Source organism: Myotis lucifugus, unplaced genomic scaffold, assembly GCF_000147115.1.
Source record: "Myotis lucifugus unplaced genomic scaffold, Myoluc2.0 scaffold_58, whole genome shotgun sequence".
In the NCBI taxonomy this organism is placed as follows: Eukaryota; Metazoa; Chordata; class Mammalia; order Chiroptera; family Vespertilionidae; genus Myotis; species Myotis lucifugus.
Genome location: NW_005871106.1, coordinates 4,138,787 through 4,155,760, shown reverse-complemented (window position 1 = coordinate 4,155,760; position 16,974 = coordinate 4,138,787). Strand labels below are relative to the sequence as shown.

The window sequence follows — 16,974 nt, the reverse complement described above, 5'->3', positions numbered from 1 at the left end:
CTCTCTCCACAGATCGGTTTCCTAATGCTCCCTGTGGGCTGCTGAGAGCCAGCAGAGAGCTCTTAGAGCTGAACACAGTGGTAGCACAGCTGGTTTGGTCTCTCATACGACTATATTGTGAGAAAGGGGCTGTGGATTCATTTCCAGTTGACATTAATGAGGGCTTACTTCATGTAGCATCAGCTATATGGCCAGAGGAGTGTGTGTGTCCCGCAGTGATATTCACACTGTGCCACCAAGAAGAGTCCCTGAACTCTAGAGGTTATCTGGCTTGAAACTGCGCAAATCTGGTCAGAAACATACTGAACTGTCTTTGAATACTATCAAACAAAATAACTTTAAAAACATGAAGACAAGCATTTCAGCAATCATTTTAGTGATGAGTTTTGTCAAATGATTTGAAAATAGAGACAACGGCATAACTGCCCATGTGCAAATAGGATATGAAATAAGCAGACTCTTCTAAATTCTCTCTTACTGTTCATTTTATTTAAACATGAGCAAAGGAGAGGAAAAGTAGGAGAACAAACCAGCTCAAATGGTTAATTGTATTAGACAAGCGTATGGACTGTTAAACATGAATGGCAATTACTGGGTACAGATTCTCCACTTACCAGATCTGTAGTCTAATTTTCTTTCCTCTTAGCTCTACAGTTTTTATTTTAAAATCAACACCTGTAAATAAAACAAATTAAAAAAAAAAGATGTAATTTGTCAAAAAAAAAATAATCCCACTTACACATTTTAATATATCATTATTAGAAAAACAAAAAACAAAACTGATATTAGCAACTCTCAAAAGGGAAAAGCAGAAGCGTGCCAGTATCTGTAAGCACCCAGTAATTCCACACTTCAATACACAAGTGTAAGTCAACCTATGCTATGTTTTACCCTAAATAGTTATGTAGCATTTACTATTCATAATATAACTTAAAAACTTTTTAATTTCTAATTACTATAATTTATTACTACCATAAGTTTAGTATAAAAATCATTTAAAATTATATTTAATGATTATATTAATAACTGGATTTAAAAGAATGTTACCTGGGTGAAAATTCTTATATAGAACACTGGAAACAATCTTGATTTCAAACAGCCTTACTCTGAACTTACAAATTATTGTATTAAATTCTTTTAGCATTTGCAGAAAATTTAGTTACTATATAAACAGCACTTCTTTATTATATGGTCAATAGTATGGAAGAGGAATTATTTTTTTAAATTTACACATAAAAATTAACAATTTTTATTTATTTTAATATTAACAAGCAAACCATCATGTATCACTGTCCCTTTCCAATTCAAATGATTTTTTACACCAAATTTTTATTTGTGTAGGTTACCATCTCAGTTATAGAAAACTTAAATATTTCAGACAGTATTTTTCACACAATTTTCAAAACTAAAAAAAGTAAACCAAAGGAATGCTGGCTAAATTTGAGAACTAGAAACATATTCTTTACAGGAACTGCCTCCTGACTTCCAAAAAGCAGGGGGAACACATCTATCCAGGAGTGCCATGTGGCCATGGAGAACAGGGTCTCCATTTCAGGGAACTGATGCAGCACTTCAATGTCAGATGATGTTCTTGAGGTGAAGGGAAAGGCATATGACTGACTTTTATAATTAGTAACACCCTGTGGACACCAATGCAATACCAAAAAACATGTTTACAACCCTGGGCAGAGGTGGGGCAGTAGCCCTCATCTGTACAAGACAGAGAAGTTGCATGAATATAAAATGTCACAAGAAAACAAAGCTATTTGTAATCTCTTACACCAGATATAATTTCAAATGTCACCGAGTGAAACCTGGTTAATTCAATTTCACGTTCAGTTCTGGAATAAATTTGCTTTCCAGAGCCAAATGACACTGAAACCACCTTAAAACACGAAGCATGTTTGTTCATCAACAGTATCCTCAGGGTTCCTTAATGGCTCAACCACAGGGGAAGAGTGTAGCTTAAAGTGATATTCTACAAGGCACAAAAAACAGCCTGGAGATATCTGCTATGTTCTGATTTTAAACAGACCAAATAGTCTTCCTTACATTAGCATCAAGTTGGGACCTCACTATGTTACTCTGTGATGGCAGTTTACAAATCAAATTCATATTTGTTACGACTACTATCGTTTTACTTTTATTTCCAGTTATTTTTATTTTTTAAGTTTTAGTTAAGGGAACTGTAACTTTTATAATACATATCACAGTGGCTACTACTTTATTGCACTTGTGAGCTCTGCTTCAAATCAACTAAAAGAATGCTTTTAAACAAATAGCTAGTGCAAATAATTTTTGTTTTGAGTAGGCTGTATTCTCTGCGAAGAATTGCTCTGAGCCTGAACATGTCAGACACTCTTTTTCAGCCAACTTGAAAATTTATCAACTTTAGCAGTCCTACACTAGGACTATTTTGTAACCACAAAGTTCAATAAATAAAATAAAAGGAAAATGTACAAATATTCAAAATCAAAAAGTGGTAATGTTATCATAATTTTAACACGAAAACAAAGTAAAGATGACAGTGAACAGGGTTCATTATCTGTTTAGCCAAAATGAAAACTGTCTAGTTTTAGTGAATAGATTAACGACAAAGGAACTAACAACAACAGAAAAATACCCAGGGCTAAATCTAAAACTCCATAAGAGGAACAGCTGATTAAAATGGTCCTCTCTCTTAGATGAAATATCCTTTACATCTAACAGACACTAGGTGGCTTGCAAAGATTGGGAATTCCAATTTAAGGCTTAGAAACACATCCTTGTATCAAAGCATACAACTAAACATTCTTAAAAACCTTCTTATATGAAGTCAAAGTATCTCTTAATGCTGTCTATTTGTAATATCCGCATGCTATAGAAATGGTAAAGATCCCTAATAAAAGGCAGCAAGTCATTAAAGCCTTGAATATTCATATTAGTTTGGAAGAAGCCAGCACAGAGAAGTTTCTCCTCACTGAGGAGGAATGCCTACAAACAACGCTTATAAACAAACAGGGACAAAAAGGGGGGCACCTTCATTTCCATCCACAGCACTTGCTGAAAACCCAGTTTTCTATAGGCCTCTTGACTGATAGGAAGCGATCAGTCCTACTACTCCATCAGTTGATGAGGACAGTCCCTGCCCTCAAAAGGCTAAGTCATACTGTCCTAATCAATAAACACCCCATGTACTTGGCAAAGAAATGCTTTTCTCTGCTGTCCTCTCTTAGAGAGCCTCCTTGTCTGCCCAGAATGTAAGTCCTTAGTGATTCCTGTCTGAACCCTTATGATGGCCCCACCCCTTACCCTCAATTCCTCATGTGTTCCCAGTTCTTGGGCCTGAACTCTTTTCTAGCCCTACCACCTGCTCTTTCTTTGTTGTTGGTGTCCCCTCTGAGGACAAAGTCTTTGACTCCTGAAAGCCTAGGATAATGCCTGGCAACTCAATAAATCTGATGAATAGACCCCCTCCCGTAATCAAATGCTGGATATGTAAGGAGGAATGATGCTATTTGGGGAAAAATCAGGGAAGTTCAGGACTTAGGATTTTAAAGCCCAAACAAAACACTTAAGTAGTAAAAAGAAAGGGCAACTGTCCTGAGTGTGTCTGGTAGGCAGAGCAGTGGGATTCCTACAATTCCTATGATTGATGTAAATCCTTAGAGCAGCGGTTCTCAACCTGTGGGTCGAGACCCCTTCGGGGGTCGAACGACCCTTTCACAGGGGTCACCTAAGACCATCGGAAAACACATATATAATTACATATTGTTTTTGTGATTAATCACTATGCTTTAATTATGTTCAATTTGTAACAATGAAAATACATCCTGCATATCAGATATTTACATTACGATTTATAACAGTAGCAAAGTTACAGTTATGAAGTAGCAACGAAAATAATTTTATGGTTGGGGGTCACCATAACATGAGGAACTGTATTAAAGGGTCGCGGCATTAGGGAGGTTGAGAACCACTGCCTTAGAGGATGGGGCAGTCTTAATATACTCATGTCCTCTCCCTACATACAGCCATCCCAGGAATTATGGTAACCATTTATTCAGCTGCTTAGATGGGAAGTGGTCCACTAAGTGGATTATTCTGACAACAGGAGCTTACCTTTCTTTCTTTTTTTAAACCCTCACTCGAGAATATGCTTTTATTAAATTTAGAGAGAGAGGAAGGAGAGAGAGAGAGAAGCAGTGATGTGAGAGAGACACATCGATTGGTTGCTTCCCACATGCACCCTGACCAGGGCTGGAGATCAAACTTGCAACCCAGGTAAGTACATGCCCTTGACTGGGAATTGAACCTGAGACCCTTTGGTCCATAGGTTGGTGCTCTAACCACTGAACTACTGACCAGGCTGTCTTCTTTTTTTTAAATCTCAATGACCTTTAATAGCAACAATAGTGGGCATTTGTCAAACATGCTGTGCCTGACATCCAACACATGGAATCCTGCAGCAGCCCAACGAGGAATAAATTATTACCCTCATTTTGCAGAGGAAAACAGAATGGAGAGAAGAAAAGGTGATTTGCATTAAGGTCATAGCACATGCTAGTTCAGTGGCAGATATCTGATTCAAATTTGTAACACTGCCCACAAATGAAAGTCAAATGCTTGAAAAAAGGAGTGTGAAATGTTCTGTAAATGACCCAGAATCACCACATCAAGCTGTTAAAGAACAGAGCTTAACTTTGAAATTTGCATTTTTCTTTGTGTTCATCTTTCATAAACCTTAGCAATAGCATCAAGAATTTGTACTAGTATACTTAGTGCTGATAAAATTTCTAAGTTCCCCTCCCTTAAGGCAAAACATTTCCAAAACATTAGTGTATTTCTTTTTGCTGGGCCACAGAAGTTACAAAAGTGAAAATAAAAAAATAAACAGAAGCTTCTTTCTGTACATTCCTTTCCAGCAAAAGCTAAAAAAATAAAAAGCAAAAATAACACCATGGTCCATGCCTATAATTACAGCTGAACAGACATCCTCTCCTTTTCCTTCTCTGCCCAACCCCACCACCAAAGATCTGATTTTATCTTACTTAACACTTTCAGGAAGTTGAAGGATTTCAGACTTTGAAATGTGTCTCAGTTCAAATAATGGTTGCAATTTAAATGCCACTTTATAGTAACTATCTTAAATCTGTATAGCTTTTCTTCCAAGTTATCCTATATAATAAAAGGGTAATATGCAAATTGACCCTAACAGCAGAATGACTGGGAATGACTGGTCACTATGACACACACTGACCACCAGGGGGCAGATGCTCATTGCAGGAGATTCCCCCTGGTGGTCTGTGGGTTCCCACAGGGGGAGCTCTGCTCAGCCACAGCCAGGCTGATGGCTGCCAGTACAGCGGTGGTGGTGGGAGCCTCTCCGCCTGCTCAGCAGCGCTAAGGATGTCCGACTGCAGCTTAGGCCTGCTCCCTGCTGGCAAGTGGACATCCCCCGAGGGCTCCGGGGCTGCCAGAGGGATGTGTGACTGCCAGCTTAGTCCCAATCCCCATGGGAGTGATCCTAAGCCAGCAGGTGGACATCCCCTGAGGGGTCCCAGACTGTGAGAGGGCAGAGGCCGGGCTGAGGGACCCCTCCCCCCAGTGCACAAATTTTTGTGCACCGAGCCTCTAGTATACCTTATAACAGGGGTCCTCAAACTACGGCCCGCGGGCCACATGCAAATACAAATATTGTATTTGTTCCCGTTTTGTTTTTTTACTTAAAAATAAGATATGTGCAGTGTGCATAGGAATTTGTTCATAGTTTTTTTTTCAACTATAGTCTGGCCCTCCAACGGTCTGAGGGACAGTGAACTGGCCCCCTGATTAAAAAGTTTGAGGACCCCTGCCTTATAAAGTGTTGCCCAATTTTGGATGTAATATTTCTACCAAGGGAGAGCATTTCTAGCATTTTCACTGAAAGCTAGAAAATAAATTCAGAAATGCATAAAGGTCACATAAAGTAAATTTATCATTAAAAAAACAAGTCGTGCCCTAGCCAGTTTGGCTCAGCGGATAGAGCGTCTGCCTGTGGACTGAAGGGTCACAGGTTCGATTCTGGTCAAGGGCACATGCCTGGGTTGCAGGCTCGATCCCCAGTAGGGGTGTGCAGGAGGCAGCCAATCAATGATTCTCTCTCATCATTGATGTTTCTCTTTCTCTCTCCCTTTCCCTTCTTCTCTGAAATCAATAAAAATATATTAAAAGAAAAACAAAAAAGCCAAGTAGCATACGGTGAAGCCAGTCTTCTGTCTAAACACAATCTATCAGAGCAGAATACAACAGAAATTCCCAGAGGAAAGCACCACATAAAGGTCAGTAGACCATCTTTCAATTTCTGCACTGAAAGCACTGAACTTGAGAACTCCTATTATTTAATACTAGAGGCCCAGTGCACGAAATTCGTGCATGGGTGGGGTCCCTAGGCCTACCTGGCGATCGAAGCATGAGCGACTGGCATGGAAGGGCAGGTACCAGCTGACCTCTGGGCCCTGGGCAGCACCTGGGCCGCCAGGCCCTCATGTGCCCCCCTCTGCTTGAGTCACGGCACCTGAGTCCCCACGTGGAAATGCGATGAGTGTGGCTGGATGCGGTGGGCCAGGGCGCAGCGTGGGCCTCTGGGCTGCCCAGCACGCCGTACAGAAGCTGGGCGGGCAGCGCGCTCTCTCCCGGCCAGCCTTGCAGACTGGCTCCTGCACGGCGAGTGCCCCCACATTCTGTGCCTGCTGCCCTCCATGGTGTTATCCGAAGCAGCAGCAGGAGCAGCAGCTGTAGCTCTACTCCAAGGAGTGGTGAGCATGAGGCCAGGCAGCCAGAGAGGGGCTGTGGGCGGAAAGCGAGGGACCTGGCATGGCATCCACTCCTACGCTGCATGCACGTTCAGCACTTGGGTGGGGGCCTCGGGGTTGTGGCGGAGGCTGAGCCTGATCAGGGCCGAGACCACTGGGCCCCTGTGGTCCTGGCAGTGGGCTTCCCTGACGCTCAAGCCCTGGCATCCTGGGGGAGATTAGCAGGGGGAGTGAGAGCGAGTTTGACGGACACTCTGCATTCTCACCGCATCTCCGTCCCCATTATCCCCGCCTCCAGGTAGCCCACGAGAGGTCGCAGCCCTCCACCCGGGTGTCGCAGGAGGTTGGTTGCCGCCACCCACCATCAGTTTCCCATCCCAGCTCGGGGCCTGCTGGCCGGGGGGAAGGGCCAACCGCCACTGCGGTGGGCGGGCGGCAGGTCAATCGGGGCCTGCCAGCTGGGGGAGAGACCTGGGAGGTTGGCTGCTGGTCCTGAGGAGAGAGCCAGCCCTTGGCCTCCCTGGGAAAGGGGCTGCGTTGCCGCCACCCACCCCTGGTTCCCTGTCCCAGCCCAGAGCCCGGCCCCAATCGGGTGATGGGGACCTGCTGGCTGAGGGGAGAGACTGCGGGAGGTTGGCTGGCAGGGCCCATCTGGCAATCAGGGCCTGCAGGCTGGGGGCAGCTCCTGCATTGAGCGTCTGCCCCCTGGTGGTCAGCGTGTTTCACAGCGACTGGTCGTTCCTGTCGTTCCACTGTAATGGTTGCTTAGGCTTTACTATAGATAGATAGATTATCTGGCTTTTCCTACTTTCACTATTATGAGTCTTCGATGAAATAGAAACTAAGTACTACAACTAAAATATTCTGATCATTGTCAGAAGTAGGTACCATTAAAATAGTAAAATAATTGCATGTCATTAAAAAATGCTTATCAGGTCTGTGGATATCAAAAGTCTATCCTAAGTTTAAGAACACCTGCCTCTCTTTCATTCCAGGTTGACATGCCTCCACTCCAGCACGTAAAGACTCCCTGTGCCTGCCCTTGACATATGCAGGAGCATAAGGGGACAGCCTTGCACTTGGCTGGATCGAACACACTGTGACACCACAAACTACATCAGGCAGGGACAGAACAGAGAGCTTGAGGTTATCAGAGAAGAGGCTTGGGGAAACAGTATGTGTATCACCCGGGAGCCCATCAGAACAGGCGAGTGGTTCCATTTCCATGAACCATCCTATTTAATAAAAGGCTAATAGGCAAATCGGCCGAAAGGCGGAATGACTGGTTGCTATGATGCGCACTGACCACCAGGAGGCAGACACTGGGCTCACAGCTGGCGAGCGCAGTGGCGGTGGCAGGAGCCTCTCCTGCCTTTGCAGCAGCGCTAAGGATGTCTGACTGACGGCTTAAATATGTATAAGCCGTCAGTCGGACATCCCTTGAGGGCTCCCAGACTGCAAGAAGGCACAATTTGGGCTGAGGGACCCCCCCCCCCCCCGCCCCCAGTGCATGAATTTCGTGCACTGGGCCTCTAGTACATGTATAAAACAATTTCACAGAAAGGGGTTTAATTCCTTTATAATAAAAAGATTAAAAACTATTTTATGGTGTTTACTATGTTTCAGGTACTAGTCTAAAGGCTTTATATTTACTCACTGTACATAATTCACTGCAGTATATCCTCTTAACAATTTGAGGTAGATATTATCACTGTCCCCATTCTACAGGTGAGAAAACACATCAGAGGTTAGTTACTTGCCTAAGGTCACCAAGCTGGTATTAGAGCAGATCTGAACCTGAGCTGAATGGCTTCAGGCTATGCTCCTCCCTGTGCAGCCTCACCTGATGAATGAGGGTATGGCCGCAAGAGAGGTATAAATACGTATTCAATGTTAAAAAAGAATTCTGCATTGTTAGGGAAATATTGCAAAGTAAAAATGAGGGATGCTGACTGGCTTAGACAGACTGCTCCTGTATCTGCAGGCCTTCCTCGGCTCACAGACCCTTATCAGAAAAAGCAGTCATTTTGACCTCTTGATGGGAGGAGGGGAAGAAGAGAGAAGAATCTGGAAAATTAAAAACAAAAACCCAGATATCAAATGGTGGATCAGTAATATTTTCTTCTTATGCAAAAAATATTAACTTTACTACTATTTAGGTTGGGTCCATAAAAATACAAGTAGATTTTGTACCTTACACAGGCCATCTCCTTACATTTTATTTCCTATCCTCCTGTGTATATTTCAGTATGCATCTCTAAAGGATAAGAATTATTTATTGGAGTGTTTCAGAATTTTTGCATCTATAATATAAATTAGAAAGAGAAGGGAACATAACTGGCATTTATAATTGCCTTTTCTAGGCCAGGTACATAAGATATTTTATCTCCACTTACTCCTGTACCAAAAGGTAGGAAAAGAGTGTAAGCCCTATTTTTTCCCCTTCCTTTTATAAATGAGGGAAATGAAATTCAAGTCACACTGATAGCTGTGGTAGAGCTGGGACTTAAATCCAGGACTTTGGGCCCACCTCTGAACTCCACACTCTTCCCACAATATGCCACCTCAGGAGCTCCTGGAATGAGTAAGGGCCAACGAGAAGGCCAAGTGTTTTTCTTTTTAAGTGAAAAATTAAAAGTGAAAATTTGATGGTAGGTGTGTGATTCTTTTTCAGTAAACAAGAGAGCAGAGTTCTGCTGTGTAGCAGGCCTAAAGAGGGAGACAGCATGCAAGAACAACACAGCTCCTCATTTAGAAGGGGCCTGTTCCTTCCCCCGAGAGCTGGTTTAGGGGGTTTGAAGCTTCTGTGTTAAATTAAGCCTGGAAAACCAGAAGAGTTCTATTCATCAGCTATTTCCATCCTAACTCTGCCTGAGGTGGAAATGCAGGTTGTTGTTTTGTAAGCTAAGAAGGCATTATGTAAGCACCAGAAACCAAGCAGTGGAGGCTGTCAGATTTGGTGGGAAAAGGTTTTCTATGGAATCTAGTGTTCTGTTAGGCCCGTGTTTTCTGATTTTAAAGGAAAAGCATTCAAAAAACAAACAAAAGAACCCCACAATCACATTCAATTAAGGGCACTATTTTAGGTCTGTAGTTTTGGTTTTCCAAATATTTTCCAAATGTCAGAGATGTGCAACCACAGAACAAAAGGAGAACAATCAATTTCTTCCTCTGCTGAAGTGCAGCAGCACAGCCCTTCGCCTCTTTTCTGACATTTTATTATGACTATTTCCATGACTCACCCCTTCTGAAAAGGACAAGCCAGGTGAGCAGGTCTTAGCGTTGCATCCAATAAATGGTTAGCAGAGTGGCATCTTGTATAAATATGAACAGCCTCTCAAAAATATCTGCTGACTACTGTACAGAGCTGTTTTCTTTACAAATTCAAACAAAAACTTAATTAGAACAATGTATGTGAAACCCAAGGCTGGAGAATAATTTGAACCTCTCACAAGAACCAACTCGGTCTCCTCAAGCCAGTTCCAAGATCCGCACCAGATTGCTCCTGGCCGACTCCACAGGCTGGAGGGAGAAGCAATCTCTAAGAATCTGGATCTCTGTCATGCATAATGAAACCTTTCTTCTTCAGTGCCAGTGAACAGGGAAAGGCTGAGTGCACTTGAGCCAGGTCTTTAAATAGATTTTCATTCAACCTAAACAACCCCACTGCAATACATTTCCATACTTTCTCTGAAAGATAGCTCCATTACATTAAGTTCATTAAAATAAACCTAACCACACAATGCATAGTATAGGCTGGTATAAAAACCAAATAACCAAGACGCATTGGTTCCTTTCACACTCACATCTCCCTGAGTCATCATGTTACATCACTTTGGCTGGGAGAAGTGTTGGGCTTTTGCAGTGGGAATTCTAGACAACTTTCCCAAATTCTCTTTTAAGTGAAACACTTAGGCAGATCAGCGATGGCTTGGAAGACTACAGATAAATACAGAAGAGCAAACTAAAAGTTTAATATCTGAATCCAGTTGATGTTCATTCTTGGTTTTCTAAAAATCTGTTTCCAGAATAAAGTATGAGTCATCAATGTCCCTTACCAGCGGTTCCACTGCTTCTAGATAAAGTTGACCAGACACTCGTGAACTGCAGTTCATCTATCATGTCTCCTAACGTTCAAGGCCAGACCCACAGAGAGCCATTTCTGCCAGGGAATTGTATTCACCTGTTTCTAGGACCCCTCAATTCGGCTTGCAGTCTGACTGTTGGTCCTGATAACATGCAGCCAGCTGCACCACGAGGTTTCCCCAACCTCAGAGCAGGCACCTTCCTCTCAACACAGGACTCAAGAAAGATGCGTTCATACAGAGAACACAGGGACTACTGCCAGCAACTGAGTGAAACCAGGGCTTCAGTATGGCCCTAAGACCAGCCACTCTCAGGGGCCAGCCTGGGAAGTTTCACGCACTGCTACAAAATTAAAATCATGAAGACAGAGTAGGGAGGGTCTCAGAACTAAATTTAAAAAACTTTTTAATTAGGATATTCTGAATTTCCTAATTTGGGGAGAGACTTCATTTTAAATCTTTTTTTTTAAACTGGCATTTGTTTTTATTTTTATTAAATGTTTTTACTTGGCAAAATAAAAGAACTGGCAATCCCTATGTTGGTCTCCAGCACTTTAGGGGAAATTTTACTGCCCAGGAAAACCAGAATTCTGGTTTTGATGGCCCTACTCCCACTTTCTATTTAAAATGTCGAAATTTTGGAAAATTTTTATAAATATGTAGGCTTAAGATATGTAAATGAATGAATATTTAGGTAAGGAATTCAATTCTTAGAGCATTATTTTAATATCCAGAAAGCAAGTGACAAGTGATGATAGGGGCATACAGAAAGTCAATTTCATGGATGCCAAGATCAATGGCATCACTATCTTCACAGGTTGTGGGAGGACCAAATTACATAAGCAGCAAAGGGATTAATGATTCTGATTTTAATACATCAGAAATGTCACAAAGCAGAGTAAATATAAATCTCAAAGTAAGCTAAGGAACACAGAAAGAACTCTTTGCAGCCCTGCCCCCGACCACTTGCTGACCAGTTGTGCCACAGTGGCTAAGTTTCTCTCTCTGAGACTTTGCTTTCTAATCTGTAAAATGGGGATAACTTTGAGGAATGTTATGAGGATCATAGAGTGTACTTTTGCTGATACATAGTAAATACTCAACAAATTGTAGCTACTACAGAATGAATGTTGTATTTTATATGTAAAGACAACTAAATTACTTATCCAAAGTCACAAGTGGCAAACCCTAAATAAAGAGCCCAGGCTCTTTAATCTTACTCTATTGTTTTTTCTAGATTGCAATGTTCTTGAAGTGGGGGTGGGTGTTGCCTGATAAAACCATTTCAGTTAAAACAAAAACCATTTCAGTCAAAACAAAATTAACAGGTAGCATCGAATAAAATAAAAGTTGACAAATATATAATTTTATGTTTTTTTAATATTAGATAGCTGTGAATTTCTACAGCCAGCTAGTTTTTTTCCCATTTCTCAAACTTTAAAAAGCTGCTCCTGTACTTTTAAAAGTCTGATATGCTAGCTATATCAGACTAAGTAATTCAATTTCATAAATACAAGAGCCTAATATCCTATATAATAAAAGCCTAATATGGAAATTGTCCCCTCGGGCAGTTGTTCAACTGGGAGACCAGGAGTTTGACAGCTCGCTATGATGTGTGCTGACCACCAGGAGGCAGCGTGAAACATGGCGGGCATCAACGACGCACGCTGGCAGTGGATGAAAGTGGAGGCACTGCCGGCCCCAATGACAGCAGGATTGCAGCGGGATGGTGGAGCAGGTGAATGGGCAGCGCCAGGTCAAGGCGGGTGCAAGTGGGGGCCCGACTGCCCTGCCAATGGTGATGGTGACCAGTGGCGGGGGCAGGGCTGCTGCCCAGCTCCCAGGCGCTGAGGGAGCCAGGTCGGGGGGAGGGGGTGGCCCTGACCGATTGCTCCACAGACTGCGACCAGTGACCAGCAGCAGTGGCGGGACTCCCAGGTGGTGAAGGGGCTGGGCGAGGGTCCCGGCCCTGATCGATCGCCCCACAGGCAGGATGGTAGAGCAGGTGAGAGGGCGCCACCAGGCCAAGGTGGGGTGCCAGGAGGGGCTGTGGGGCTGGGGGCAGGAGCTGGGGCCCGATCTCTGCAGGCCACCTCAAGGGACCCCACCCATGTATGAACTTGTGCACCAGGCCTCTAGTTTGAAAAATAATCCTTCACTTAGACAATTTCCATTGAATAGTCAATTATTAAAAACAGCTTTTTAGCTTTTCATACCCTGGTGAATTTTGTGTCTTTAAACCAAGGCAACTTCTGATATGATTTTTAAAAACCAACATTTTGCTCACTTAAAATAGCTTATTTAAAATCCCCAAGGCCTTCCACAATGACCTTTTATAGGAAGTCCAGGGGAACCTGATTCACTTTTAAAAGGCACTTTGGAGGCTGTCTCTTCTAGCCTCTGCATTACACAGGCACCTTGGTCTGTGCACGCTCAGGCTCTTCCCCTGTTGTGGGGTGCACGGTCTTCTCCAGACTCTGCTGTCCCAAGCAGACCACAGCTGCAAGTCTGGACAGGGTGAGGGAAGGTGCTCCGGTGGAAGAGACTCTTTCTCTATGTGGAGCTGACTACATGGAGATGAAAGCCGACAAACTGGCCTCAGAAGGACCTATGAGCTAACTGCTCAGACGGCAGGCATTCAGGTGAGGCAACCACAGTACTACACCACACCCAACGCCATATTTAAATAGCATTTTTCTCAAGGAACTCAAGGAATGAATTTATACTTACAGCATTCCAGTGGGAATGAAACTTCCCCTGACCGGTCCTCATCCTACCACTATGTCCCTCAAATATTCTCTACACATCTCTACCGCTGCCCTTATCAACCCGGATTATCTTATTTCCCAGGACTCTGGGCCACATCTGGATAGACTATGTCCTATTCACTACTCAGTCCCCAGTGGGTAGCATATCACCTGACACACAGTGTAAATGCTCAATAAGTAATTTGATAAATGGAAGGAGAAAGCAACTCAGAAGCGGAGTTTAAAGGGCGATTAATTAGCTCTCTTCAAGTGTCTTCACACTCCGGGTCAGAACAGAAACTATCACCTTTCTCTGAACTTCCCACAATTAATAAACATGTATCAAGCCAAGTACTACAGGCTATGTGTGGAGGAAACAAAAATGAGCAAGACAAGAATCCAAGCACTTAAGGAAGCTCACAGTGGCAGTGGTAGGGGAGGTATGTGCATGTGTAAGTGTATGTATTTATGACTGTTAAGGGAACAGAGGAACAAATTGCCTGGTCTCCTTGCCGGCCACGTTCTTTCTCATTCCCAGGTATCCTATGGAATCCTGCCCAATGAGTTTCACTGTCTTCATGCCAAGACTCCAGTTGCTATAGAATAAGGTCCACCCTCTTCAGCATGGCATCCAGGTCTCAAAGCATTCATTTCTGATGTTCCCTAGTGAGTCTTCCTCAGAATATGGGGGTGCTGCTCCACTATGGCCCCAGCTTAGAAAACCCTTCCTCTCTCCTCTGCCTTCCTCTAAAGTACACCTCTGCTCATCTCCTGTCTCACCTCCATCCACCCAAACCGTTAGCCACCTATTAGTGCCTATGCTGATTTCTTTTCATCACGGAGTATAGCTGTATTATCCCTCATTTATTTAAAATATGTTTTTGTTGATTTCAGAGAGAGGGGGAGAGGGATAGAAACAATTGATGAGAAACATTAATTGGCTGCCTCCTGTATGCCCCCTACTGGGGATGGAGCCAGAATCCTGGGCCTGTGCCCTGATTGGAAACAGAACCGGTGACCTCCTGGTTCCTGGGTCGATGCTCAACCACTGAGCCACACCAGCCGGGCTTATCCCTCATTTTTATATATTTTAGGTGTGGAGCCATAAAAGATTGGTAATTCTGAATTGCTTTTAATTCTATTTCATATGTCAGGTACTACAGTAACAGTATAAACCTTCATTTGATGGTTTAATAAGTCCCTGTACTTTAGATGATCCAAGATTAAATATATGAAACAGGTATAGTGATGCCACTAAATTTTAACAGCATGGTCCCAAGGCCAACATTTAAAAAACACACAGGGTATAGAGAACACAAAAAATGATCTATTCCAAAGAAACACGAAGGGAAACAAATTCTCACAAACAAAACGACAATACAAAATTTGGGAATTACTTTTCTGTTACAGTAATGTAAAACAAACCCATCCCAAATTGTATTGCGTTGGAACTGGCACTGGTTACAATACTAAACATATGTACAAGAATACAGAATACTTTTAATTCTGAATTTCAAATTTAACTACTACTCAATGTTTCTTGGACATCCCCTGGGGAAACCACTCCTCGCCTATCACCGAAGGTGAATACCCTTTATTTTGAAGAACCAGCGCTCTGTGGTTCCTCCAGCTTTGAAGGGGCTTTCCACAGAAATCACTGCTACCCACACCCACGTGAAAGACCTCAACGCCAAGTCCTGTACATCTGACGTCATCAAAAAAATTTCCCTGCACTTTCAATTTTGGGTCCCCAGGGCATTCTGCTTCCTGACCTGGAGTGCCACTGTATTTACTTCATTGTTGCCCTTCACCCACCTGGGTGGTACTGGATAACTTATCTCCTCCACTTCTGTCCCTGGGTTATTCGAGGTCATGAGCTAGTTCAGCCCAAGTCCCTGTGCCCCACATTTACACTTAAAGACATTTAGTGTCGTTTTAGTCTTACTAGTCTCCACAGATCCTCCACAGGAAATCTTAAACTTCATTATTCCTGCATATCGTAAAAGTGAGTTCAAATTTCTAAACTAAGCCTTGGTTCACGGTGGAAAAACTCGCGCGGTACAGCTAAGGCACCAGCATTTGCTATAGTGACCACTCTGGCCTCTGGACGGGGGCGCAGCTTCAACTTCACTCCACGGTCCCCCTGCAGCCCACCTCGCACCACCTCTCCCTCGGGTCGAGAGTTTCCGTGGAGATGCTCGCACTGTGCCCGAGAGCGGGACGGGACCGATGCATCACCCCACCTCATGACCGCCCTTGGGGGTGCGGGAGGGGGCGCTGAGCCGCCTGCGCTCTGTAACCCGCTCCCACCCGGACCTCAGGAGGGCGCGAGGGGTCTGCGCCGCGAGAGGAGGCTGCAAGAGCAAGTCTGCGCGGAGCTACACCGCATCCCTCCGTCCGGCTTTGGGGGTCCTCCGCCTCCCCCCAGATCTCACCGACAGGCCCATCCACCAAGTGCAAGACCATCCAGTGGGAGAGGAAAAGCTCAGAGACGCGCTGAGAAACGAGGCCGACACTGCGAAGGGCACCCGCTGGGGCCCTGGGAGCCGACGGGAGGCAGCGCCGGCGGCAGGAGAGCCCGGCCCCGGCCCCGGTCCGCCCGGCCGCGGAGCCCTTACCCACGGTGGACTTGCAGGCCTCGCAGAAGGTGTCGTCGGTGAAGCGCTCCATCAGGCTGGTCTTGCCCACGCCGCGGGAGCCGATGATGATGACCTGCAGCTTGAAGTCGGCCGGCCTGGGGGGCTGCTTCCTCCGGCGGGCCTGGCCCCCCGACAGCGCCGGGGAGCCCGTGCCCAGGCCGCCGCCCCCTGCCCGCCTCTGCAGCGCGGCGCCCGGATCCATGCACGCATACGGCTCCCGCTCGGCCCGCCGCCCGCCGCCGCCGCCGCCCGCCCCCGGGCCGCGCGCCTCGGGCCCCGGCGACCCCTCGGCCTCCGCCGCGCGCCTGGGGTCGACCCCGGGCTCGACGTCCGCCCGCTCGAGCGCTCCGGGCGGCCCGCGGGCTTTCGCGCGGCAGCTGCGCCGCTGGGTGGCTGCCCGCCCCCGCGCCCAAACCGCTGCCGCCGGCGCTACCGCCGCCCGCCCGTGAGAGGAGGAAGGGAAACGGTTCTTCCGCAGCAGCGGCAGGAGCATCTCGGACCAGGAGGGGCAGGAAGCCGCACGCGCGGGCCGCCGGGTGGGAGGGGGCGCGGCGCCCGCGGCGGGCGGGAGGCCCAGCGCACGCGCGCCCCCTGCTGGCGGGAGGACCGCTCGCCCTGCGCGCCTTGTCCGCCCTTCACCTACTTTGCTTTCTGCTCCCACTGTGTCCAGCTTGCAGCTCTCTCTTCCCTCTCTTTTCTGTCTGTCGTCTGTTTTTATCTTCTCCTTCTC

At 45.3% G+C, this 16,974-nt stretch overlaps 1 protein-coding gene across 3 annotated transcripts in view; it reads right to left on the bottom strand.

Annotated features, from left to right (window-relative positions):
* RAB12 (RAB12, member RAS oncogene family) overlaps positions 1 to 16,725 on the bottom strand; it is a 28,023-nt gene extending 11,298 nt beyond the window's left edge. For 2 of the 3 annotated variants that reach the window (XR_002829415.1, XM_023754239.1), the window contains exons 1-2: positions 16,224 to 16,484; positions 615 to 675 (exon numbers count right to left, since the gene is read on the bottom strand). Coding sequence is in view for 2 of the 3 variants with exons in the window: in XM_023754239.1 (XP_023610007.1) it covers positions 615 to 675; positions 16,224 to 16,446 (284 nt within the window). In the remaining variant the exon portion in view is untranslated. Of the gene's footprint in view, positions 1 to 614; positions 676 to 16,223 lie in introns of all 3 variants that reach the window. The other variant, XM_006089273.3, reaches the window with a different exon arrangement.
* Between the last annotated feature and the right edge of the window lie 249 nt (positions 16,726 to 16,974).